Below are 25,516 nucleotides of genomic sequence, written 5' to 3' on the forward strand. Positions count from 1 at the left end.
TCCCCTCCCGCCCCGGGGAAGCTTCTGGGCGGGCGCGGTGCATTGTGGGGTGGGGCCTGTCTGAGGCGGGGGGAGCAGGAGCGAGGAGCGCCGCCGGGATGATGGTGAGTGCCATCCGCCGCCATCCTCGCCGCCGCCGCGCCCCGCTGCCCGGGGGCGGCCTGCTCGCCCTCCGCCACCCTCCAGGGGCCATCTTTGGCGGGGTTATGGCGAGGCCGGTGCGCGTTCGGGCCGGCGGGGGTGGGGGCCTGGGATGGCGGAGGCCGCCCTGCGGCAGAGGCCTGTCGCTATCCGGGGCGTGAGGGGGCAAGTCGGGCCCCGGTTCCCGGCGGGCCCGGTCGGGAGGGGCTGGGGGGGAGCGGTGCGTGCTGGCAGTTTTAGTCGTGTATCCCGGTGCGTGGTGGTCCCAGAGCCCCGGCCTCTTGGCTGCGCCCCCCCCCAGCCGCGGCTCCTCCCCCGGCTGCGGGTCTCCTTCGACTCCGGCGCTTCCCAGCTCTGAGCCCCATTGCTGCTGCTCAGGAGCAAGCAGGCTGCGGCACAAGGGCGGTGTGTCTGCCTCTACCCTGATTTTCTCGGGGATGCAGGGGTTTCTTTTCCGTTGAGATCTCTGCTCTGGTGGGTGCGGAAGAACTCGGTATGTTTTCTTCCACAAGATCTTTCCAGGATTAAGGGAGGCCTGACTGTGATCCGCACACCCCTCTTCTACTCACACATCAGACCCTCAGCAGCAGCTTTCTCACTCAACAGTCATAGTATAATTTTGCTCTCTGCCCCCAGGTAGTTGTTTAAAACTGGGTGCCTCACAGCCTTTGGCTGTGTTTGGGCTTTGAGCTTTGCCTGCAAGGCACGTTTGGTTTGCTCTCTGAAAAGTGCTCTGGGAGCACAGTGAGAAGCCCTTGTCTGCTGTGGCCTCTGGTACCCGCCATCTCCAACACAGTTAACTGTCAGGCAGGTGTAATCACGTAAATTGTGTTCGTCTGCCATGTCTTCTCTGTGCAAGCATCTCTCAGCAGTTGCCATCCTTGGGGCAGCTTGGACTCTGATTTGAGGAGTGATGGGGAAGGGGCTGTTGTGCCTGTTCTGCTGACCATCTTGCTGGTATTATAATAAAAAAAATCACTGATCTGGTTGCAGCACTTGTGCAGTTCCCTGCTGTCTTAGTAATTACTGCACGTACTGTCTTCTCCAGTATAGCATCGAAATCAGAACTTCGCTGAAGTGGGCATGGTGGTGTTGAGTTGATGGTTGGACTCAATGGTCTTTGAGGTCTTTTCCAACCTTAATGATTCTATGATTCTATGAACTGTGCTGTATGGAGGAAGCCTGCTCATTTTGGGGACAGTTAGGGTACGGTCCCAGAGCGTGCACTGGAGACAGTTGGGTGAATTCCAGTTACACTGTGGGAGCAGTGGGAGATGGAAAGCAGTTAGATCGTGTGAAGACAGAGGAATTTGAAGGAGGCTGTAGGTTTTGGTCTCGGTCTTTTTGCGTGGAGGTAGCTTGCTGGGCTGTGTGAGGAGTTAGCTCCAGGTTGTCCGCAGGCTGTTGGGTTTGGAGTAACGGCTCTGCTGTGGGTTCTCTCTTCAGCCAACACCGGTTATCCTGCTGAAGGAGGGGACGGACACCTCGCAGGGGATCCCTCAGCTCGTCAGCAACATCAATGCCTGCCAGGTTATCGCAGAAGCCGTGCGCACTACCCTGGGACCTCGGGGCATGGACAAGCTCATTGTGGATGACCAGGGTAAGCACTGGGCAGCGGCCTCGCACAGCCATGTAGAAAAGTGACTCGGAAATAATCTCCAAGTGCAGTGCACGCTGGCAGCATGCATATTTATTCATATCTTCATATCAGCATTTGCATATATGCAGCCTTCATCTTCCTCACCCCATACTAAACTCTCACAGTAGAGGTTCAGCCTCTGTCTCAATGTTCAGTTTAACACCTTGACTCTGGCCTCGGCTGTTGAAGAGAAGATCATTGTCAGACCGACCTGAGGAACCACCTGTTTGCTGAGTTAAGGCAGCTGTGGTCTTTGTTGTGAAGTTGGGTAGATCCAGCGTTGGTGGGACTGGATATGAGAAGGTCCATACCAGAAAGGAGAAACTATGTCTTGAACCTGGTCTTCAGCTGTCCCTGACCATCTCTATTTATTTATTTTTTAAATGAAGTTCATAATATGTGTGGAGTTACTCAGCATCTCTTGTGGCTGAGCGTGAGGTCAGTGGATGTTACTGGGTTGATTTTTTTTGGTGTGATTTAGGGATGAGACTTGCCCCTCCTCTGAAAAGACTTGTATGAAGTCACCAAACAAATATATTGTTTGTGTGTTTTTATTGCTGGTACTGAAGGGTGGGGTAGAAGGTCTTGGTATTGTCTTTAAATAGTTTTTACAAGTAGGAACTGTAATAACTTTTATTAAAAAGGATAATTGGATTTAAATTTACCTAATGACTACTATGATTGATTTCTAGTCTCTTTCTTCAGTGAGTGTCAGACTGGAATATCTCTTTTTATCTGTCTAGGGAGGCTATTGAGAAGTAAGAGGGAAATGAATTTAAAGCCCCTATTAATTGGTGTGAAGAGTTGTTCTGCACTCAGACTAAATTCACTTAATCTGCTCCAAAAATGGACTAAAAAGATGCCATTAATATGGAATGGAGGCACCTGCTGTGAAACAGCTGTTCTGGGCTCCCCCTCTCCATGGGGATGGCCCTTTCACTTTCCTTTTCAGCCAATTTATAGTTGTGTATCTGGCTGTAGGAGTATTAAAATATCGTGGTGATCACATCTCAAATCACACAGGAGAAAAAAACAGTCATTTGGCTGAAGAAAAATGACTTTCAAGTGGAAATTTGGGATGAGAGCCTGTGGTGGTTTAGACATAACAAAATTCACAATGATGCAGGACCACGGCTTGATTGGGGAACACTGTAGCTTAATAACAGGTTGGGGACACGTTTGACCTGAAAGGTGAAAGGGTGAAGCACAGTGAGACTGGCTGGTCTGAAGTTAGTGTTCTATTAACGTCTCTCTGAGGTCTGAAAAGCTCCCTTGGGTGTTGGGGTGCCCTTTCAGGGTGACCAGGGCTTTACTCGTGGCAGTCGAGCTTGACTTCCTTTTGTACATCAATCCTAGGCAAAGCCACTATCTCTAACGATGGTGCCACCATCCTGAAGCTCCTCGATGTTGTCCATCCGGCTGCGAAGACGTTAGTGGACATCGCCAAATCTCAAGATGCGGAGGTAGGAGGGTAGCCTGGCTGCGCTCCGTGGTGTAACATGCAGCAGCAAGCTTGCTCCCGTCAGTGGTTGTGTGGACTTCGTATTAATGCGTGGGAATTGCTCATGCGCTGCTGGCATTTATGCCGGTTTCTTTATTGATGCCTTCTCTTTTGTGATAACTTTCAAATCTTTTATACTATTTCCGTCAGGTCTGATGGGGGGTTGGAAATTTCAAAGGTACAAAGTTCACATTTCATGAACATAGGTGACTGGGAAATGAGACTTCACCCTCAAATGGGATGTACTCTGAACCCAGCCCTTCTTAATCACTAAAGAATCCAGCCAGAAATCTGTGAGCAGAGAAAATGATGACATCTGATTTCCTCTAGAAGCCCTTGTGTGGTTTTGAAGCTGCTATCACAGCGGCTCTGCAGTGTGTGGATGACACAGAGCGTTTCCTCTCCATGCAGGTTGGTGATGGTACCACCTCTGTAACTCTGCTCGCTGCTGAGTTCCTGAAACAAGTGAAGCCCTACGTGGAGGAAGGCCTCCACCCTCAAATCATCATCCGTGCCTTCCGCACAGCAACTCAGCTGGTAAGGCAGCGCTGCTTGTAGCCGAGGGAGGGCTCGGTTGCTGTTGCAGAGCTGAGGCGTTTATTGGGTTTCACCAGAGCATCTGGGGAGAGGCGTTCTGTGCCAAAGAGGAAAAATAACACACTTCCAGGCAAAATTCAGTAAGGAATGGGCGTGGGGGGTAACAGTAGCGATCTCATGATGTCTTACTGCAAACATCAGCTGCCTTATCTGGTGTCAGTGAGCTGTTATTACCAGCTAGTACCTCTTGAGTGCTATTGCTTCCTTTTTTCTTCCAAGGAAGAATAAATAAGTGGGAAAATTCCTTTCCCATTCTTCTGATCGCTGCTGTTCCTTGGTAAAGAGTATGTCTCGTGAAGCACATCAGTCCCATTAAGCTGAACTTTCTCTGGAGGTTAACTCCTTCAGTAGCCCTTTGGTTCCCCAGATCTCCGCTGAAAACAGCGGAGCAGCTCCGAGCCTCTTCCCAATCCTCTTAAACTTATGTTGGTGTGTTTCTTAGAATTACTGTACTCGAAGGAGTGGAATAGCTTAAATGCTTGAAACTTCAGTGATGCTGAACTAGGGAATAAAAGGTAACATAAAATACAAAGAGAAAAGTTGGGAGATCTGATCAGCATGAATCATTAATCCAGCTGTTGGCTTGTGTTTTGACAGGCTGTAAACAAGATCAGAGACATTGCTGTTGCAGTGAAGAAGGAAGATAAAGAGTAAGTTTCCCTTACAGATGACCTGGTTGTGTAGCTGGGCTTCAGTTAGCTAGTGTGAGGGCATTTCTGACTTCTGCGGTGGCTCTGGCTAAGGTCTCGAGGCCGGGCCAAACAGCTGCGGCCTCACACTGGGGTTATTCTCGAGCTTTCGGAGTTTCCTGCTCCTCCAGGGGAGATGCCATGCTCTCACTTGAGCTGCAGCGAAGTATGTAGGCCAGCGTCTTCCAGTGCATGTGGAGGAAGCTGGGTACCAAAATAAGTGGCCTGATTTCTTTTTTCCAGTGGTGATGGAGACTTGTAGCTTTTGCTGCAATCAGTGGCAGTGTTAAATGCTCAGCGCTTCTCTGAAAATCAGATCACTTTTTAGTTGTTGAATACATGAAGTTAGATAGCTAATAGCAGTAAGGAAATGATCTGTTCAGATGAGGTGAGAATACTAGAGTTCACTTTGTCCCTGCATTTTAAGCTCTTGTCTGCTTGATCTGACCTTACTAATACCTGCAGTAAAACTTCAAGTTGAACTGCGTAACCATCTTAAATAAACAGAAATGAGTTGTATCCTTTCTGCTGTCCTCTGATGCGAAATACAGTAGTTCTCGTGGTCAGCAGTAACGTGGGTGATAGAGTCTGGGAGTTGGATCCGTATTTCCGTGGTGTCCCTTGTATCAACCACTCTGTTACGGCGTACGTTACCTGAGTTAATACTTTAGAGAATGTGCCACCTTGAGAGGGTTTCGGAAACTTCTTACAGCTTCTGGATGAAGGAGAGGATGCTGAGCCCTGCTGTTTTGCTCAGGCCTGTGGCGTCTAAAAGCCAACCGACCTGGTCAGTGCTAGCCTGATGCTTGGGCGCTAAAAGGGAGAATCGTACTTTGACAGTCTGGGCTTTGACGTGTGTGCCTTGCTTTCCCCGTCGATAGAAGGGAGCTGATCTTTGCCTCTATCAGAGTGGATTAATCATGCCATACCCAGTGTTTTGTGAGCCGTGAAAAGCAACGGCAAAAGAACAAGACCTTGTTTTCTTTTTCTTTCTTGCAGCGAGCAGAGAAGCCTCCTGGAGAAGTGTGCAGCCACAGCCCTGAGCTCTAAGCTGATCTCCCAGAGCAAGGAGTTTTTCTCCAAGATGGTTGTAGATGCTGTCATGATGTTAGACGATTTGTTACAACTCAAAATGATTGGAATAAAGAAGGTGCAAGGAGGTGCTTTGGAAGTAAGTTCTGTCGGAGCCTGTCCTGAAAGGATAGGAGACAGCGATCACAGCTGATTATGCAGCCTGGCTTGATAATGCCTGTTCGGGAATTACCCCAGTGAAACAAAGCTGTTGATGTGAGGAAGAAAGCTTAGCGAGTAGGGCTGGATTTCTTTTCTGTAGGTAGAGAATCTGGGATTTTTTAGCCAAATACACTCCTTATCTTGCTGCCTTCTGCAGCAAATGTTGTTACAGATATAAATTCATAGAATCATAGAATAGTTTGGGTTGGGAGGGACCTTTAAAGGTCATCTAGTCCAACCCCCCTGCCGTGGGCAGGGACATCTCCAACTAGATCAGATTGCTCAGAGCCCCGTCCAACCTGACCTGGAATGTTCCCAGGGATGGGGCATCTACCACCTCTCTGGGCAACCTGGGCCAGTGTCTCACCACCCGCATTGTAAAAAATTTCTTCCTTATAGCTAGTCTAAACCTCCCCTCTTTTAGTTTAAAACAATTCCCCTTGTCCTGTCGCAACAGGCCCTGCTAAAAAGTCTCTCCCCATCTTTCTTATAAGCCCCTTTAAGCACTGAAAGGCCGCAATAAGGTCTCCCCGGAGCCTTCTCTTCTCCAGGCTGAACAACCCCAACTCTCTCAGCCTTTCCTCACAGCAGAGCTGTTCCATCCCCCTGATCATTTTGGTGGCCTCCTCTGGACGTGCTCCCACAGGTCCATGTCTGTCCTGTGCTGAGGACCCCCGAGCTGGACGCAGCACTGCAGGGGGGGTCTCACCAGAGCAGAGCAGAGGGGCAGAATCCCCTCCCTCGACCTGCTGGCCACGCTGCTTTGGATGCAGCCCAGGACACGGTTGGCCTTCTGGGCTGCGAGCGCACATTCTATTTATATCTCTGCAAATAATGAAATATTTTTTTTGTGGCAAGTTTTTGTTACTTCTGGAACCAAAAGCCATACAGTCCTGGTCGTATGTACCGGCTTGGGAAAAATGCAAAGAAAACCTTGTGAAGGAGCTGATCTAGTGGTGGGCAGGGCAGACGGGCTGTGTGGTTTATACCACAGTGCTGGAATGCCTGTCGTGTACGGGACTGCACGCGGGTATGTGGTAGGGAGTTGTTCTCGGGCTGTGGGACAGCTGGTGTGTCCGTGCTCTCTCCTGCCTGTGTAGGATTGGCCTGTCGCTTGGGACCCTCTGTGAAAAGTAAAGCCTGCCACGGTCTCTGTGAATTATCATTCTGTGGCTGTTACTGTCTGTAAACACTCTGCATGAGCATTTTCATCGAGAAGAGACATTATAATTACACTATTATCTTGCCCAGACAACTAATTTAGTAAATTAGGAATGTTTCAGCATCTGTTTTTGTGGTGTCTGGGCCTGCTGGTATTGTGAGGGTTGCAGAAATTGGTCCCCTGGGGAAGATGATGTCTCCCGTTCTGGATAAAAGCGGCTCTCCCTACTCCGTATTGTTTGGCCCTTGTATTCTGCTGTCAGATTCCTTGGAGACCTGTACGAGGATGGGGCAAATAATTTACCACGCTACTTTTCAGGGTTGGCTTGTGAGAGATCCTGGGTCATCTCAGCCTGTCAGCTAGAGCAGAGAGAGTCTGTGCTTGTCCTAGCTTAGGAGGGACAGGGACCCTCTGGGCTTCAGCATCTGGGCAGAGCCAAGTCTGCGGTGCGTGGTTAGATACCCACGGGGTAGGAGACTTAGCTGCTGATTTCTCTCCCAGCCATGAAGTCAAGAAGTTCACTTCAGGGGGCAGTGTTGGGCAGGGCAGTCCTGCTGCAAAATGATCCCAGAGGTGGTGATGGAGCTCGAAAAACAAACCAGGGCAACAAAACCCCCAGGTGTGGGGCTGTGGATGAGAAATATCTGTCTTCAAAGGGTAGAAATGGGAAAGACATCAGAGAGAGAACAGATTGCTCCATCCCTTGATCTTCAGACTCTGTATAGCATCTTTCGCTGCGGTGTCTTGAGGGGTGGAAAGGAAGTGATAGAAGCTGGTTTTGTGAACAGAGAGAAGAAAATATTTGCTGCTTATTTTCTCTGAAAGTGGGTTAATCAAAGGAGACAGCTGTTGGTGAGTGCTTTGTAAATGAGGACTCTGAAAGCAGGGAGTCTCCTGGGGGAGTTATTAACCCTGTTGAGAAAACCTTGGGAGGCTGAGCCTAACACAAATCCCTGTCTTCAAGGACTCTCAGCTGGTGGCCGGAGTTGCCTTTAAGAAGACATTCTCTTACGCTGGGTTTGAAATGCAACCCAAGAAGTATCAGTCTCCCAAGATCGCCTTGCTGAATGTGGAGCTGGAGCTCAAAGCCGAGAAGGACAATGCCGAAGTCAGAGTGAACACGGTGGAGGTAAGAGCCAAAAGGGGAGCCTCCTCCTCCTGTCCCGCTTCCTCATACCCACAAGATGTGGTGGCTGCTTGAGAGCCAGCGGGATAAATGGGATTGACTTCTGCACATCCTTCCCCCCCTGAAAACAGCTGGTGGGTTATGCTGCCTCGTTTGGGAGGAAGGGTATGGCAGACTTTGAATTACAGCAGGTTTAGGGCATGTTTCTGCTCAGTCGTTGTGCCTCACCTATGCTGTGATAAGTCGTCAGCTGAGTGGTGACTTCTTTACACCTAACAACTGGCCTTCCAGGGAAAGCGTATTAAGCATTGCTTTAAATAATGGAAGAGCCTCTGCGTATTTAAGTAAACAAGGTAGCCATTTGGACAGTAGTTCTCTTTCCCTGTTGTTAAAATACCTTTATGAAACATGGTCATTCTCTGACACCTTGGAAAGTACCGCAACGTTGCATGCATTTGGTTCCTGCATAGTTGTGGTATCTAAAGATCTCTGGGTGCTTTGCTTTTGGGGTCTTGGCCCCACTGTGATCTCAGAAATTGTTTCCTTGAAGTTCCCCTCTCTACCGTGGTGAACATGATGGGTCTTTTCTGTTGTAGTCCGCTGCTGTGTGTGGTGTTGCTGGTGCTGCTGTAAGCTTTCTCAGCTGTCCGTGGCTGTTTCACTGACAGCTAGAACACGGCAGGCTTGTGCATATGGCTTGTCAAGCCTGGGCGTGCTGGTAAAGCAGGGGGTTTCTCAGGATCTGTGTTCTTCCTCTGTGATAGATACTTTAAGTCTCTCCACCCTGACATCCATGCACAGGTCTGTAAACACCTCTCAGACATCCTTGTGCTCTCTCTTGAGCTGTCGCTGCCTCTCTGTCAGTTCATCCAGCCCCTTTATCGACTCAGTTCTGTTGCTGGAAGCATTTTAACAGACATGGCTCTTTGGCATAAAATGGAGTGACCTAAAATCACCTATGAGTCTTGAAAAGCAGTTGTCTGCCGGGGCTGCACAGAGCAGTGTCACTGCTGCCTTTGTTTTAGACGAGCTCTCCCTCTGCAGGCGCTGCGGGATGGCGTTGCAACCCTTTGTAACGTGAGCGCTTGTCCCTTTCTCTCTCGTCCCTGCTAGGATTACCAGGCCATTGTGGATGCTGAGTGGAACATCTTGTATGACAAGCTAGACAAAATCCACAAGTCGGGAGCCAAAGTCGTCCTCTCCAAACTTCCTATCGGTGATGTGGCTACTCAGTACTTTGCGGATAGAGACATGTTTTGTGCTGGCCGTGTCCCGGAAGAAGATCTCAAGCGAACTATGATGGTGAGCTGCCTTGTTTCAGAATAAAGGCTTTTGATTTAGTTTTAGCAGTGCCAAGCTGGTCATTCCCAAACAGGGCAGCAATCGGTGAGTGAACACACTGTTCCTTACAAAGATTTAAAATTAAAATCGCATAATTTTATTGCCAATGTGGTTATTATGTAAAGTTGCCATATACTGACAAAGCTGTTCCTTGATGGAACGAACAATGACGCACTAATTGCATCTGCATGGCTTTTTTGTTTCTCTGATGTTGTTATATTGCATTGGTAGAGGTTTATTTTCCCTAGTTCTTGCCTGTTCCATCGTGAGTGGTTTTTTCCTAAGCTTTCTTTGTGTAGCTGCTGGACTCTAGAGCCTGTGAGTCAGCACTTAGAAGAAGCATAATCTTATTTTGCTGTCGAGGATTATTTTTGATGTTGGTAGCCTGCCTAGATGCATGAGATGGGAGGAAAGTAGAAGGTTTTTTTTCCCGAATCTGGCCTGCAGGGTGGTTTTGCATCAGCTAAAAGGCCGGGCTGTCTCTGAAGGGTGGGAACCTGCTGGGCAAATTTGTCTTGTTTGTCAGTGTCGGTAATGCCACGCTTCATCTCCTTTCTGCGCAGGCCTGCGGCGGTTCCATTCAGACTAGTGTCAATGCCCTGTCGGATGATGTTCTGGGCCGATGCGAACTCTTTGAGGAGACTCAGATTGGAGGAGAGAGGTAAATACACCAGCTGTGAGCCTGTAGTCCTGTGTAAACACTAATATTAGTTTGAAAAGTTAGGGTCTGAGCATTGGCAGGTTTGAGCATCTCTCAAGGTGATGGTGTGAAAACAAGATTGCGTTATTGCTGCTTTTTATGAGGCTGTGGGAAGGGGCAGGAGTAAGCTTTCATCTAAATCTTACCTGTTTTATATGCTTTTAAAAATATTTATTTATTCCCCAGCGCCTTGTAGAAAGCATAGTGGTATTCTTTCATTCGTAACTTAAAAGCAATGCATTTTGGGGTTGATGGCACTTGTCTGATATCCCACAGTGCACTATCAGTGTGAATGAAGCTGGGTACTATGTAATGGGGTTCTTCCCGTCGCTAGAGGAGAAATCCTCTTTGGGGCTGTCTGCTAACATCTGCTGCGTTCCTGCCGAGTGAAAATGAGAGCACTGGTTTAGCGCGAAGCCCTAGCAACAGGAAGAGAGTGGATTTTCCTGGGTCAGCTTGAATTTCACTTGTATATTGCCTGGCTCTGCGCCTTCTCAGCTGAAGATCTTGATAGGGGCACTGCGTAGGGTGAAACGGCTTCAGTCATGCATCTGGCTTGTAAAGAACTTCTGTGTTTCCATACTGTCGTATTGGTGCAAAGCCCGTTGAGCAGCAGCACTGCTTCTCCGTCACCTTAACCCTTCTTGTGTTGTGCTGTTGGCAGGTATAACTTCTTCACAGGCTGCCCGAAGGCGAAGACTTGCACGATAATCCTGCGAGGGGGTGCAGAGCAGTTCATGGAAGAGACGGAACGGTCCCTGCACGATGCCATCATGATTGTCAGGAGAGCAATCAAGGTAAAGGACCACTGGAGATGCCTCCCTGCTGGATTGGCACTGGGGTTGTTGATCGGACCTGGCACAGCTGTAACTCCTTCTAGAGACCTTTTCACACACCCACATTTGGCTCAGGTCTCTGTGGGGAGACCGGGAGCTCTCAGCTGGTAGAATGGAGTGCGCAGACGGGCAGCATCTGATTGATTAACTCAAGTGCTGTTCCGTGGCCAAAGCAGTGTTGTTTCTGCAGTGTTGCCAACTGCTTTTCAGGCACGCCTGGTTTTTGCCTTCTCTCTAGTACAGTCGTAACTTGTGCTTGCTGGGTTGTGGTGTGTTCTGTAAACACCTCCATCCTAAAGGGAACACAACATTTTGGGTGCGTCGGGTAAATCTTCAGTAGATTTGAATAGCAGGGTTGATCTCATGTGCGTGTCTGCACCTGTTAAAGCCACTTGTTCCCTCTCTTGGTGACCAACCTGAGGGGGTAACTGTCCCCTGGCTGTGAAGGTAGGCTGGGAACACCAAGAGAGAAGTCTGAGGCATGTGTGAATGTGAGCTCTGCTTGTGGAGTTGCTGGTCCTGTGTGAGAGATGCTGTCTAACTGCGGGTGTTTCTGGGTTCTGCATAATAACGTGTTTATGTGGTGGTTTCTGTTAAAAAACAGCTTTGAGGCTGAGTGCCCTGAGGGGATGGGAAGAAGCATGTCAAGATTTTTGGAACTGTTTTGCTTTTAGAAAGAACATCCTGATCTCCCTACTGAAACAAATAGGAAGGGGAAAAAATAGCAGAACTTGGCTGCAAAGTGCTGCTGCAAATATCTTTAATTTTGAATGCTTTACAAAAGAGAGGGAAACTTGCCCAGCACAAGGGAGCTGCCATTCCTCCCCTGGTACAGCATCCCCAAACCACTTCTTTATCTTGTGCACAGCTGGAAAGAGCTGCTGGTAGCTGCCACTGGAGGTTCTTGGCCTGTTTCTGAAGCTCCCAGCAAAGCTGGCAGGCGCTCCCAGGGATGGCAGCAGCCTGGGCTGTAGTTTCCTCTGGACCTGGTGTGTCTGCACCACCCTGACGTGCAACACTTGCAGGAAAGGAGGCTTCTTGGAACGAGAGTGAGAGTTTCCCCTCTTCTTTCAGAACGACTCAGTTGTTGCCGGCGGTGGTGCGATAGAGATGGAGCTTTCCAAATACCTCCGGGACTATTCCAGGACCATTCCAGGCAAGCAGCAGCTGCTGATAGGTGCTTACGCTAAAGCCCTCGAGATCATTCCCCGCCAGCTCTGCGACAACGCTGGCTTTGATGCCACCAACATACTGAACAAGCTCCGAGCCAAGCACGCGCAGGTGGGTGCCCCCTTTGAACCGAGGGCTGTTAGGGAGAACCAGCAGTGTATATGATTTATTTCTTTCTTCTTTTTTCTTGAGTCTGACAGAACCAGTGTAATTCAGCTAAGCCCACGTTCGGCTTGTGTCCTCTTTGATTAAATGCGGTGTTTTGTTTTCAGATCAAGTGTGGGCTTGGTGCAGGTTTCTATAAAAGGAAACGATATGTTTTTCCTTTGATCACAGCTGTCGAGTGACTTCTAGAGCTGGGAGTTTTGATTTGCTTTTTAGAAATGCAACATTTGTCAGGAGGGAGGCTTCTATATTGAACATTAAAGTAATTAGAGTACAGAAGTTGGCTGAGACGTGTTTTCCAGAGGAGCTGCAGACTGAAGTTCCTGATTGCTTGCGATCATTTCGGATCTTGTGAAGCACGTGTGTGCATGCACACACAGTCCTAATTCGGGCAGTTAGAGGTTGCCCCTTGGCTTCTCTCGGAAGCAGCTGCCGCCTTCTGTGGTCGCTCCCACCATGTTTCATCCTGCTGGTGATTGTGGAGTTAGGGGGAATGCCCCGAGATGAGCGGCTGTATCTTGGGCTGCAAAAACTGCGGCTTTGGGTAGGGACGTGAGACAACAGTGTAGTGGAAGTCAGTCCTGTAAGGCTTCTACAGCTTCTTTCTGAAATGGAGCACACTTCCTATTTTATGAGGCTTCGCTGGCACTGTTTGCTGACAACAAAGGCTTTTTGGGTTTTTTTTTTTCCTTTGTGTTTCCCTCAAATATTCTTCCTTCATACAGCAAGGTCCAGTCTCTGCCCCTCCCTGAACGTTTGCATGTCTTTGCTTCCCAGTGCACTGGCCCCGAAGTCCTGACCAGCCCAATTACGAGACCCTCTTCCCTATTCTCTCCCCCCAGGGAGGTATGTGGTACGGCGTGGACGTGAACAACGAGGACATCGCCGATAACTTCGAGGCCTGCGTGTGGGAGCCGGCCATTGTGCGCATCAACGCGCTGACGGCAGCCTCCGAGGCCGCCTGCCTCATCGTCTCCGTGGACGAAACCATCAAGAACCCCCGTTCCACCGTGGACGCTGCGCCCAGCGGACGGGGCCGGGGGCGAGGCAGACCCCACAACCACTGAGACCCCGCTCCCCGTCGGCGTCGTGACGGGGGCTGGCGCTCTCCTCCAATGCGCAAAGTGAAAAAGAATTGATTTCTAGCTTAATTAACGGGCCGTTTACCAGATGGTCATTTTGAGGGCTTACAGGCAACCGCTGGCCTTGTTTAATTAGAGTCAAATCTTGGCCTCGGCAGTGGCTGCCTCCTGCGAGATGCCCTGCCCCGACATGTCCTGCACAGCACTGATCCCCTTAGGCTCGCCTCGTCCTTCCGCTTGGAAGCCGCGCGGAGCGGAGCCCTCTTCAACGCTGGCAGGTAGTGCGGCGAGCGTGGGGTTTGTTCGTATTTATACTCTTTTTTTTTTTTTTTTTTTTTTTTTTCTCCTCCCCTTTCTGCTGGGGGTTTTGAACCCAGGCACAAATACAATAAAAAGATGACTTTGTTTCAGTGGCAAACTGGGGGGTTCCTCTGCTCTCTGCTGCTCGCTTCATTCCGCAGGGTGGTAGCTCATGGTTAGAGTTCAGATATTAACCTTTCAAACCGGTATTTGCCCCGTTTAAAAGCAGGCGCTCTGCTGGGAAGCAGGACCGACTCCTACTGCACCCCAGTTCCCTGTGCTTCCAAGACGGATCGCCTTTGCGCTGTTGCTCAGTGACATTTCTACTTGCTTTTGCTTAATGGGCCATTTACATCTCGCCTTTTGCTTCGTGGAGCCTGGTTCAGGGCAGCAGCTGTGTCCGACATCTCCGGCCCTGGTGAGGGGCTATGGGGAGGGGATGTGTGGGGCTGGTGGTGCTTCGGGGATGGATCCTGGGGCTTGGGGCGTCTCTGGCAGGACAATTCTCTTGGGGAGGCTTGGGTCTGCTAGGTTGAAAGTGCTAACGGAAGAAATTCGGTATTTACCCGGTATCAGCCTTTTGAGATCTCATTTAATTAGGCAAGTCGATGGTCCGTTACACCACAAAATGTGTTACTTCTGCCCTGTTCGTGAAGCGCTGCCATGCGACTGCCAGTACGAGCCCCGTTAGAGGCATCCGGCGCATCCCTTAACGTGGCCCGCGGGCCGTTCATCTCATCTGAAGCACGTTTTGGCAGCGTGTGAGCGGTCGTACTGAACAGTGAGCGCAGTTACAGCTTTCCTGTAAAACCCTCTCGGCATTTCTTAGTGGTGGCGTTTAAAGATGAAAGCTCCCAAGAGAAAACGCAGCTCTGCAGCCCGGGGTGGGGGTAAAAGCGGGACTAGTGGGGGCTGACCCTGCGGCCCTCTGTGCAGGCGGCCGGTGGCTTGCCCAGCAGAGAACTGGCACAAAAAACCTCAGACTCGACTTTTTCCTCTGCAATGGTCTAAGATTGCCAAAGGCTGTGGGGCTGGGAGTCACGTCTCTCTCGTAAGCCCTCCTGTAGCCCTCTGGGCTCCCCGGCACCATCTTGCGCTGCCAAATGCTCCCGTGCAGCCGAGACCCGGGGGCGGCTGCTCCCCCTGTACCCCGCTTTGTCTCTGTGCCCCACGGGGCTGGACCAGCGGAGACCATGGGCCCTGAAACCCCTGTGCCTGCAGGGAGAGGGAGGTAGGAGGAGGGATGCTTCCAGTAAGCCCCAAACAGCAACTGGTCTCACTGGTTTGGTGCTGGAGCTGGCCGGCACTGGCCTGGGTTCAATGTGGCTCGCAGGAGAGCGAAAACCCCGCCTCAATCTCAAGAGTCTTTATTCAACACTGAATCATAAAATAGCTCTTTACACAGCTTTTTTTTTTTTTTTTTTTTTTTTTGTAATTCTTTAAATACACATTGTTTACACTCGGCCAAGTTTCAAAGCAACAACATCAAAGTGCGTCTACAGGTGATAGTACCAACCAAAGTGCTAAAAACATGGTCCCCGACGGGCAGCAGCCGCCTCCCCCGCTCTCCCCGTTGGACCCTGCTGCCAACAAAACCACCCAGAGCCTCCCCTGACCCCTCCCCGCCTCCGGCTGCACCCCAATCTCGGCTGCACCCCCATCCCCGCCGCTCCCCCCTCCTCCAGGGCAGCATCCTCCGGCAGATTTAGCATCGAGGACCTGGTTTAGCATCAAGGGACCGTGGGGCGGGGAAGGGGGGGGGGGAAAGGGACGTTTGGTTCTCCAGACACTGGCACATCGCTGCGAAAGACTAAAATAGACCTAAATTTATATAGATTTAAAAAAATAACTTAGGAGGCAAAGTCGCTACCTTTCGGGAAGGGGGAGGTCGCTGTACAGGGCCCCTTGGAAATCGCTCGCCGGGGCTGAGCTTGCGCCGGAGCAAACGCCACTGTGAAATGCTTTAGGGAAACGATTGCGATTCCTGTCTATATATATATATATATATTTCTCTCCCCGCGGGGAGCGTGTCCTCTGATTATCTCTAAGCAAGTGTGCGTTACCGCGCTCGCTTCCCCAAAGCCATCCCGCACCATTGCACCCGCTTGTCCCCGGCCCCAGCCCGCCTCGTCCCCCCCTCCACGGGGCTCAATCCCGAGGCTGGATCAGAAAATCCCATTTTTCCTGCTTTTGGGCGGTTTTCCCTCCTCTCCTTGCTGCTGCGCACCGGGGAAGGACGTGCAGCAGCTTTTCCTTGGCGCAGGAGGGACCGTTTCGCCCCCCGCGGGGATTATTTTGCCTCCCACCGATGGGGAAGGTCGTGCATCGCCACCACTCACCTTGCAACAACGCCCCGCGATGCTTCGGTCACAACAAACCATCTCTGGTTGCTAAAATCTCCCCCTCACTCCCTGGTTTGTTTGGTTTGTTTTTTTTTTTCTTTTTTTTTTTTTAAAGCATTTTGTCATTTGGCACCGATTCCCAAATGCTTTTGCTCCACCCCAACCTGCAGGTTTTCAACCCAAAATGGGAGGCTGAAGCGATGCGCCAGCTCCTGGGGTGGGCTCTAAAAGCCGAGAAAAAACATTGTTCAACCTCTTTAAGAGCCTTTATCAACACTTTTCATGGGTTTTTTTGTTCTGTTTTAACTAAATTTGGAGCCTTTCGGAGGATCCAAACAAGCTATCCAAGACCCGGCCCGTGGCTGTGCCTTGGGTGGCAGCTGGGACCGTGACAGACGGCGAGAGGTGGGATGTTTTTTCTTGCCGCCTTTGCTTAATAAAGAGATTTAAAAACCTCCTGGGATGGAGCCAACCTGGGGGGCTCCCCCCTTCCTGGAGACCTGACACCCCTGAAGCCCCCCAAGCTGGGGGCACAGGGATGAAGGCAGGAGGAGGCAGCCGGTCCCCGGAGCATCCCCGGCTCCTGGGGGCTCGGAGCGATGGATGACGAGCAAAATCCAACACACGAGGGAGACAGAAAAACATGGATTTGGGATAAATTTGGCCCCCGAGCTGGCTTTGCTGGTGTTGTTCCGCTTGAGATCCCTGACCGGCACCCAAATTCAAAAGAAGAGGAATGTCGCGAGCGTTGGCCATGGGGAAACTTTGGGCAAACTCACTAGAAAAGGAATAAATCCCCCCCAAAACTGGTCCCATGGGAACCAGGTCTGGCAGGAACCGGCAGCGCCGTCCATCCAGCCCTTGCCAGATCCGGTCATCACCACGACCCCGAGCGAAAGCTGCTCGCCGATGATGCCCGCCCCGGGTCGGGCTTTTGCTGGGGATTGTCATCGCAGAGCCCCTCTGGGGCTTCTCTAGGGTCTAGTATGGGGTTGAGCTCAGGCTGCAGCAGTCCCTTCCCTACCAGCACCCGAATACACTGCGTGATTTCAAGGCTTTCCCGGAGGATTTGGTATTTCTGTGCATCTCCATCGTTTCCAGAGGAAATGGGGCTGAAATCCTACAACCGACGTGGTGAATCCTACGGCCACGGGCGGTGTTGCCTGAGCATCCCAACGGGGCCACGCGCCGGCGGGATGGGGAGGGAAAGCAGCAGGGAAACCATCGATATGACATTTCAGCAGAAGAAATACGGAGCCGTTAATGAGCTCGTTGCCATTAACAACCTGGGCAATTAGCCACTGGGAGGGCCAGGGAGATGCAGGGCTCTCATTACCACCAAGCCTGTGTCACTGTGTCAGCCACCTTCATCCCCAGCCGAGGAGGAGGAGGAAGGGTCCTGTCCAAGCCCAGGCAAAATGGGGGAAAAACCCCCACTTTCCATCTTCTAATCCTTGAACTGCTCAAGGTCTTGTGTCATCGCAGGATTTTTGTAAAAATGTGGCTTTGCTAAGCCAGAAGTTGGACTTTTTGGGGATGCCCCAAGGGGAGGCGGATGGTTTGGTCTCGGCGACGCACCGAAGCACCAAATTCGGGTGAGGTTGTCCTGCCGTGACTTACAAAACCCTCGCGGCAGCGGAGGGACGGGGACGTCGCACGCCCACCCACGCTCCACACCACCGCGGCCACCAGCAGGCACGGCCACCGACGGCACCGGCAGCCAGTCTGGCCTCACTGGCGAGCACAGAAGGTTTCTCCAAGAGTCCTCAACATCTCCCCCTGCTTTCCATCACCCCGTCCTCGCCTTCCCCATGGCCTGGAGGAGCCGGGCAAGGGGCCAGGCACGGGCTAGCAGCAAACCTGGAGCAGCCACCTTCAGTCTTCAGACACGACCCTCCAACACGATAGTCTTTAAGCATAGAGTGTATAAACATGCTGAGTATATAATTTTCCTTTAAAATCTTTTTTTTTCCTTCTTTTCTTTATAGAAATAAATACTTACTTTGTTTTTTTAAGGGAATTTTGCAAGTCTCTGCGCTGTTTTGAATGGTGACATCTCCTCTGGGACCACGCTCGTGGGATGGTGGCCGGCTGGTCCCCAGGGGGTTGTAGCTTTGCTGGATGGGGTTTTTTTGCTGGTTGGGGCATCCCTTGCTCCTCTTGCCCCTGGATTACGTGTGTCCCAGCCCCCCCGGGGTGGAGGTAAACCCGCGGCGGGCACGGCAAGAAGCTTGTCCCCGGTGCTGGGGAGCTTGTCGAACGCTGCCCATGGGTGCATGGTGGGGGACGTGGTAGTTTCTCGCAGGTGTTTTTTTGGGCTCCCACATTTGGTGCATATGGGGAACAGCCTTCTCCTGGAAAGCTGCAGTCAGCAGGGGAATGGAGGTGCTTCAAATGGGGGATTATGGCCAAAAAACCCTACCCTGCTTTGGAGGAGACAGCATAGATGGGATGAGGGGTGGATGAAATGGTCTCCTGAGGTTCCTTCTGGGGTTGGAGGCCCAGGAGCTGCCTCCAGCCCACCATCAGCTTCAGCAATTTGGAATAGATTTTATTTTCTGTCAGGGTCCCCACAGGCTGTCGGCATGCTGGGAGCCCCCCGCTGAGGTTTGCAGCTCTCGTGACATGGATGAGGAAGGTGGTACCAGGATGGGTCTGCAGTCTTCTCCCTCCTGGTGGGATGCTCCATGGCAGCGCATGACCCTGGGAGGGCTGGAGGAAGGGGAGATGTCTCAGGAAGGGCTGTCTCCTCGCAGCCATGCTGGCCAACAGGCACCGAAACCTCCGATGATGGTCCAGAGAAGAGGACAAACCCCCAAAATCTGCTTTTCCCAGTCAGTTCCTCTCAGCTCAGCATGTCGGGTCCAAGCACGCCTGGTTGGGGCTCGGGGTGGCAGGGACCGGTGTGTCCCTGCTGCTGGCAGTGCTGTGACGGGTGTTCCCCATGGCATGGGCACCTCCTGGCACCTTCTCCCCAGGGTGGAGGATGGAGATGCCCGACCCTTTGGAAAAAGAAGGGTATTTTGGTGGGGGATGATGTCCTTGCAGGCAGAAGACAGCCAGAAGAGAAAAGCAGAATTAAAAAGACAGCCATGGCCATAGATAAGGGATCTACCAGGGCAGTTGGGTTGGTGCTTTCACCAGCAGCTTTGGATTTCAGGACAATTTGGCCAGGGTTTCTCCAGGCTGCTTGGGAAGGCGATGAGATGGCAAACGTGGGTGTCCCATACCAGTCCCTCTCTCCGTGTGGGACAACTTGCTCTGGAGGAAGCCTGAGCGGGTGATAGATGTTGGTGGGGACAGAAGCATGACCCGTGTTTCCTGGTGGACGAGGATTTTGGAGATGGTTTATTGCCTTGGCAGGAAGGTGGACAGGAGGTGAGGCTGGAAACCTCTGGAAGAGCAACCATCTCTCCTGGTGTCCTCTGGCTCCTACAGCCCCCGAGATGCAGCTCTGCCATCCGGGCTTGTGCTGTCGTGGCTGCTGGTTTCTGGGCAGTATTTACCCAGGTTTGGGTGCCTCTCTGTTAAACAAATGAAATTAAAACGAGCGGAAACCCTGCTGGAATGCTGGGCACCATTTCTTCCGGAGGAACAGCCCCTTCCCACCCCACCTCCACCAGCCCACGGAGAGGACGGGGACGGTCCAGCCGTGACGCAGCAGCGCCGAGCCCAGCGCTCTGCAAAGAGCCCACGGGGATGGGCTGAGCCATCCTCAGCTCCCACACCATCAAACGGCCAAAAAACCCCCCAGAAAGAGAGTTCGAAGAAAAAGACATTCCCCAAACAAGGATCCTTGGCAACGAGCAGCCATGGGGGGTTCAAAGCCATCTTCCCTCCCGGGAAAGAACGTAGCCCTGCCTCTCAGGCAGCCGAAAAATTTCCTTAAGTAGCACCTTCTCGCCCACGAGTTGGCCGCGGGGACGAGCGCCGGCTGCCAGTCACTGAAGCCTGCAAGAGTTTGGGTTTTTTTTGTGCATGGGCCAGCGTCTCCGTGCTCCAGGTCCGGCAACGGATGAGCGGCAGACGGTGGGTTTGGTTTCGCGGGGCCTCTGGCTCCGCCGGGCAGAGGAGGGAATGTGCTTTGTGGTTCCCTGAAGGTCTAACAGCCTCCTTCCACTTTGATGTGTAAAATCTTGGAGAAGCCGGGTCTCTTCCTCAGGGCCTGGAAGAGGAGCAGAGAGCATGGTCGGTGCAGGACCTGGCAGTCTTGCTGCCCCACAGGTTGAGCAAGAGAGAGGAGAGGACATCTTGAATCCCCACCATGGGAAGGGGTCCACCCTGGTTTCATCCCCACCATCGCATCCCACGGGGATTTGGCTTCCTTGCAGGACAGGCTCAACGCCTCTTAATCCCATGCCCTTGAGGCTAGCTCTGGATTTGGTTTCTGCTCCAGAGGAGCAGAAAACACTGTTTTCAGAGGACAGTAGTAGTTTGGGGCAGACGACATCAACATGCAGGGGCAGGTGGGATTTGCAAAGCACAGTGGTGGGCGGCCATGTGAGGAAAGCCCTTCCAAGATGGCTCTTCTCTGAAGGTGACCCCCAGCCTGGGGGTAGATGTGGGTCTGTCTCACTGCCTACTGTTGTTCCCATGCCAGGGCTTGGTGGTGGAGCAGGAACCGCATGAGCCATCTGACCCCATCCAACTGCACTGGTGGGCCTCCGTCCCCAAGTCCCGCTTTGCATCTCACGGGAGTTTTGCCTTACGCCCCCCTGGGAACCCAACCCGCTGCAGGATGAAGTCAACCAGAGGATGAAGGGAAATGGAGACAACTATTTTTCCCCTTGGACACGGATGGAGATGTCTGCCTTGGAGACCCTGACCAGATCAAGGACAGCCCAAGAGCATCACAAGCTAAGCAAGGTCTGCAACCCAGCCTAACTAAAATTAACCCTATTTCTGCTTTCACGGGTGGATTTTAAATCACTTCACGGTGTTTGGCAAGTAAGTGGCCCTGCGAAGGAGGCAACAGCCCTTTTCTGTCCCCCAGGGAAGAGACCCCCAGAGAAGCAGTCCTGGTTAAAGCAATGGGAAGGAATCACAGCGTGTTACATCTTGTTTCAACCTTTGGGGCAAGTGTGAAGGATAGTGAGCCTTCAGGACGTGCCTGGTGAGCTAAAATGTTCTCTACCAAGGAACTTCAGTGGTGGGCAAGAATTTGTCCTCAGATCCCATGGGGACATGAGACTGGTGACACACGGGTGACCTGAGAATGGCATCCTTTACCTGGAGTTTGTTCACCATTTCTTCAAACATCTTCTTGGCTTCAGGGCTGTGGGGCTCCTTGAAGTAGTCCACAATGCCCACCTGCACGACGATGGACTTCAGGTTCCGGCACACACCTGGGGGCAGAGATACCGCCTGGCCTCACCATACCTGGTGGGGAGATAGCCTCCCCGCAGCCAGGATGGACCCTAAAACCCACCCAGTGCTCCTCAAGGCCTTATGCATTTCGGGAGACCTCACCCTGAAGATGGAGGAGACCCGCTTTGGGTGACCAAGACCTCTGTAGGGAGGGGTAGTCTACAAGATGGTTCCGAGTTGTCCCATCCCAATTCAGCAGTCCTACGTCTTACTTGGGAAACCCTTACTCTTCCTCCTAGATAGGTGGGTTCCCAGCAAGTTCGACCACAGTCACATGTGCCATGACCACCAGGAACGGCACCTCCAACGGACCCTCCTGCTGGCTGCAGACCTATCTCCCCGGAGCTCCCACCCTAGCAAATGGCTTCAGTAAATGGTGTGACTCCAAACTCGGACACCCCAGGGTGAACCTCAGGTGTGCCACAGACATTGAGGCCTCGATTACACTGAAGGGAGCATGGAGGGAGTGTCTCCATCCTGCCTCTGGCCCAAGGCAAGATCAGCTCGTCTTAACCCATCCTTGACAGGGGGCTGTTGGATCCCCGCTTAGAAACCTTCCACCATGGAGCTCCCAGCACCTTCCAGTGTTGGCAGTGGGTTCCTGTGGGTGGGGCTGGAAGGCAGAGTCTGGATCTGGATATCTGGTGGCCTTTTGGTCAATGGACGATGCTATGCACTCCCCCCGGCATTGCTACTCACTGTTGAAGTGCAGCAGGGCTTTGGGGGTGACCGGCGTGGAGGTCAGCACTAGCATCTCCAGCCCCTTCAGCCCCTCTCGGCACACCTCCGCTGCAACCTCCTGGTTGATCTCCGCCACGTGGTCCAGCTCCAGGACCTGAAGCCTCATGCAGTTTCGGGCTGGAGGGACAGAGCACCCGCTGTCAGCACCCCACGGGGAAGGGATGAGGACAGCCGATGGGAATGGGGTGGTAGGAAGGATGGGTGGCAGCAAGGAGGGGCAGGGTGCACCCATGCTCCTTGGGATGGGCTTCTCCATTGAGATCCCCACGGGCCATCTTCTAGGGGTATACCCTGCCTCCCAAGGTCCCCTTCTCCTTGTCCCATCAGAGGAGAGCTGCCTACCTAAGGACGCCAGTCCCTGGACGCCGCAGCCTGCCCCTCCAACGCCCAGCGCCCGCAGGTGCGGCCAGCACCGGCCGATCATCTGAAGGCAGCGGTTGCTGAAGCGCGTCGGCTGCTGGCTGGGGAGATGAAGAAAAAATTGCTGGGGAGGGCTGGCAGAAAAGCTCGGCCCCCCACCATGAGCAGTCCTGCAAGTGGTGTGGGATTGGGACCTCTCCCACCCCCAGGGGTTGGCACACTGCAAGGAGGTGTCTCCAGAGCAAACGTCTCCATCTGAGCAACCACCCTGGGCTGTGCTGCAACCAGGACAGGGCAGGTCCATGCACTCAGTGGAGTCCCTCTGCCCCAAACCCTCCACCTTTGGAGATCTGAATCAGGCCCTGAACTCCGTTGCTTGGAGTGATCAAACCAGTAGCAGGAGCCTCTAGCTCAGGTGGAGAAGCCTACATGCCATGTGGTGTTTTCCCCAGGGAAGAAACAAGCCATCAGGACTTGACATCCAACTTCTCCTGCTAAGAGGCATCCCCCTCTGTACACCTCGATCCAGGCTGACGGGGGATGTGACATTGCAACAGGACAAGAAGAAATGCCCAGAAGGCAGCCCCATGGCATGGAGGTGAGGACCCAAGTGACCTGCCCGGTGAGCCATGAACTCCTGAACACCCAGATGTTGCTGGGTGGAGAGCCACCAGCATCTTCACACCCCCAAAATGCTTTTCCAAAGCGAAAGCAACTGCAGTCATCTCCCTAAGTGGTGACTTGACACCTTCTTAAAAACATCCAGGCCCTTTAGGGCTGCTATGATATGAGCAGTGAGGAGCTCAGACAAGCGTTTGATGTTCAGCGTCACCTACCAGACCCATCATGGCTCCCCTTTCATCTTTGGTGTTAGCAGCCTCCCCAGAAACATTCCCGGCTTGGCAGGGAGGTGCCTACACCCAACAGCCCCCAGCCTTCGCAGGGAGGGATGGGGCTGAGCTCCCAGTCCCCAGACTGGCCTCCAGGATTGCTGTTCATCCCACGAGGACCCTCCCCCAAGCAAATCTGGATCTGGCACCCAGTGGTGCCCCTCACACTCAGCCTGGCCTCCTCCTAACACGATTCTTACCATGGATGCAGAGGTGCGACCTGGAGGGAGATGATGTCCCTGCAACCTGCTCCAAGGGCCCAGATGACTTCATGACCCACGGGGTCCGTAGAGCTCCTGGAACAACACAGAGGATACGTGGTGGCCCCCACCAGCAGTGATGCTGCCCCAGGGGTTGTGTCTGCAGTCTCCATGCTGCTACATCTCTCTGCACCTGGAGGTACAAATCTGGTCATTATTTATAAGCCACGATCTGCCCATGAACCAGACAGTCCCAACACCAACCCATGCAGGAAGGCTGAAGGCGTTGTTATTGGAATTGTGCCTACGGATGTGCAATGTCAAGAATAATGGAAGAAGGTGAGATTGAAGGTGAGGCTGAAGGTGAGGTTGAAGGTGAGGCTGAAGGTGAGATTGAAGATGAGTTTGGAGGTAAGGCTGAAGAAGGCTGAAGGTGAGGTTGGTGGTTGAAGGTGAGGTTGATGTTGAAGGTGAGGTTGAAGGTGAAGGCAGAAGTCTTCTAGATGCAAAGGTGGCAAGTGATTGAACTGAGACTGCCAGGCCATGTACCCCTGCAGAGCAAATATAACATCCCATTGGGTTGGTTTCACTTGCCACCTGCCCAGCTTGGATGGGGAAGGTGCCAGGAGGTGGCGAAGATGTTTCAGCTGATGGGTGGTAACTTCCAGCCAAGGGAAGTGGCTGCTCCATGGCCCCTGTACCAGCTCCATGGTTGTGCTACCACATCTGTAGCTGGCTGTTGGCCAAATGTCGCTGCAGAGGTTTGCTGTGGGCTCCTCCTTGGTCTTTTTGGAGGTGTCATGGGATGCTGCTGGATTCGTGCAGGGGCATAGTGGAGGTGTAAGTTTATCATGAGCCATGACACTGATGGAGTGCAGCCACGCTGCCTGCCACCCAACTTTTGTGCCACTGGCTCAGAGGAGCTTTCACTGATGCCGTTGGCTCCCTGCACCGAGCCAATGGAGGAGAGATGTCAGAGAGTGTCGTCGTGATGCTACCAGCTCGGACAGAGGCCACTGGCTGCTTCACTGCACTGGGCTCCCTCCCGAAGACCGAGGCCGCACTTCCTAACTCTAAATGACCTATTTCAAAACTTCAGGCAAGCCTAAAAATAAGTGATGGGTGTTATCTTGAGCGTTTCACACGTCTCCACTGAAGACGCCTGCCAAGAGCCCCTTGCGAGCGCGGCGGGTTAATTAGAGCGTGAGTCAGAGTCACAGGTTAGCAATGTGCCAGGAGCGCTTGGGCTTGCTCTAACGCCCTTGGAAGGGCCGATGGAGGAGTCTTTGGGTTAAACCCGGCAGCACTGGGCTGCCTCATGGTGTGGAATCCCCAGATCAGGTTGCTTGGTCCAACATGGAGGAGCTGGCTGGGTGTGCTTTCCCACCTGAAGAACTCTCCATCCTGGGCTGGATGAGGACACCCATTGGCTGTAGGTGATATGGATGCAGAGGCTGAAGTGGTCATCTGCAGGGCACAGCAGAGCAAGGATCATCCTCCTTGAGAGCGTAGGAAAGCTAAATCCTGTCTCCACGGGAGGCAGAGCCTTTTTGGAAGGTGGCCAAGACCAAGGAGCAGTCAGTGATTAACTCCAGGACCTGTGACCTCCTCCAGGACCTACACCATCATGGGCCTTGTGTCCTTGCTCTTGCCCAAGGTCTTGGGTCTTAGCAATCCCGTGGCAGAGCTGTTCCTCCCTCCCAGGACAGAGGGACCCCAACGTCTCTTCTCCCCGTTAGAAGCCTTCATCAGCGGGTGACAGTCAGGTGGGACCTCACTGGGCCCTGGTGTTGGTGCACCTCTTCTTCACCCTTCTCTAACATAAAGCAGTGTCCCCATACCAAGACCCCGGTCACGCCTCCAGCTGGGCTGAGATAGGTAACAGGTTGGTGGGAATGGAGCTGGAAGGGAAACATCTGCATGGGAACATGCCA

At 52.5% G+C, this 25,516-nt stretch overlaps 2 protein-coding genes across 3 annotated transcripts in view; one reads left to right on the forward strand and one right to left on the reverse strand.

The window, feature by feature from the left end:
* On the forward strand, positions 1–13,800 carry CCT7 (chaperonin containing TCP1 subunit 7). 2 transcript variants are annotated; one of them, XM_075148355.1, is made up of 12 exons: positions 1–104; positions 1,588–1,741; positions 3,137–3,243; positions 3,693–3,818; positions 4,476–4,528; positions 5,567–5,738; positions 7,927–8,091; positions 9,202–9,390; positions 9,993–10,090; positions 10,794–10,926; positions 12,040–12,246; positions 13,143–13,800. In XM_075148355.1, the coding sequence occupies exons 1-12, from the start codon at positions 99–101 to the stop codon at positions 13,365–13,367; spliced, it is 1,635 nt and encodes a 544-aa protein (XP_075004456.1). In that variant the 5' UTR covers positions 1–98; the 3' UTR covers positions 13,368–13,800. The 2 variants fall into 2 exon arrangements, with proteins under 2 accessions (XP_075004456.1, XP_075004457.1); XM_075148356.1 differs by lacking the exon at positions 12,040–12,246.
* Positions 13,691–25,516, reverse strand: part of FBXO41 (F-box protein 41) — an 18,585-nt gene continuing 6,759 nt past the window's right edge. Inside the window, exons 8-12 of the mRNA XM_075148354.1 lie at positions 23,583–23,678; positions 22,475–22,593; positions 22,091–22,249; positions 21,254–21,369; positions 13,691–20,189 (exon numbers count right to left, since the gene is read on the reverse strand). Coding sequence (XP_075004455.1) covers positions 20,127–20,189; positions 21,254–21,369; positions 22,091–22,249; positions 22,475–22,593; positions 23,583–23,678 — 553 coding nt within the window. The 3' untranslated portion in view covers positions 13,691–20,126. The remainder of the gene's footprint in view (positions 20,190–21,253; positions 21,370–22,090; positions 22,250–22,474; positions 22,594–23,582; positions 23,679–25,516) is intronic.

This window comes from Calonectris borealis, chromosome 4 (assembly GCF_964195595.1).
Source record: "Calonectris borealis chromosome 4, bCalBor7.hap1.2, whole genome shotgun sequence".
Classification (NCBI taxonomy): domain Eukaryota; kingdom Metazoa; phylum Chordata; class Aves; order Procellariiformes; family Procellariidae; genus Calonectris; species Calonectris borealis.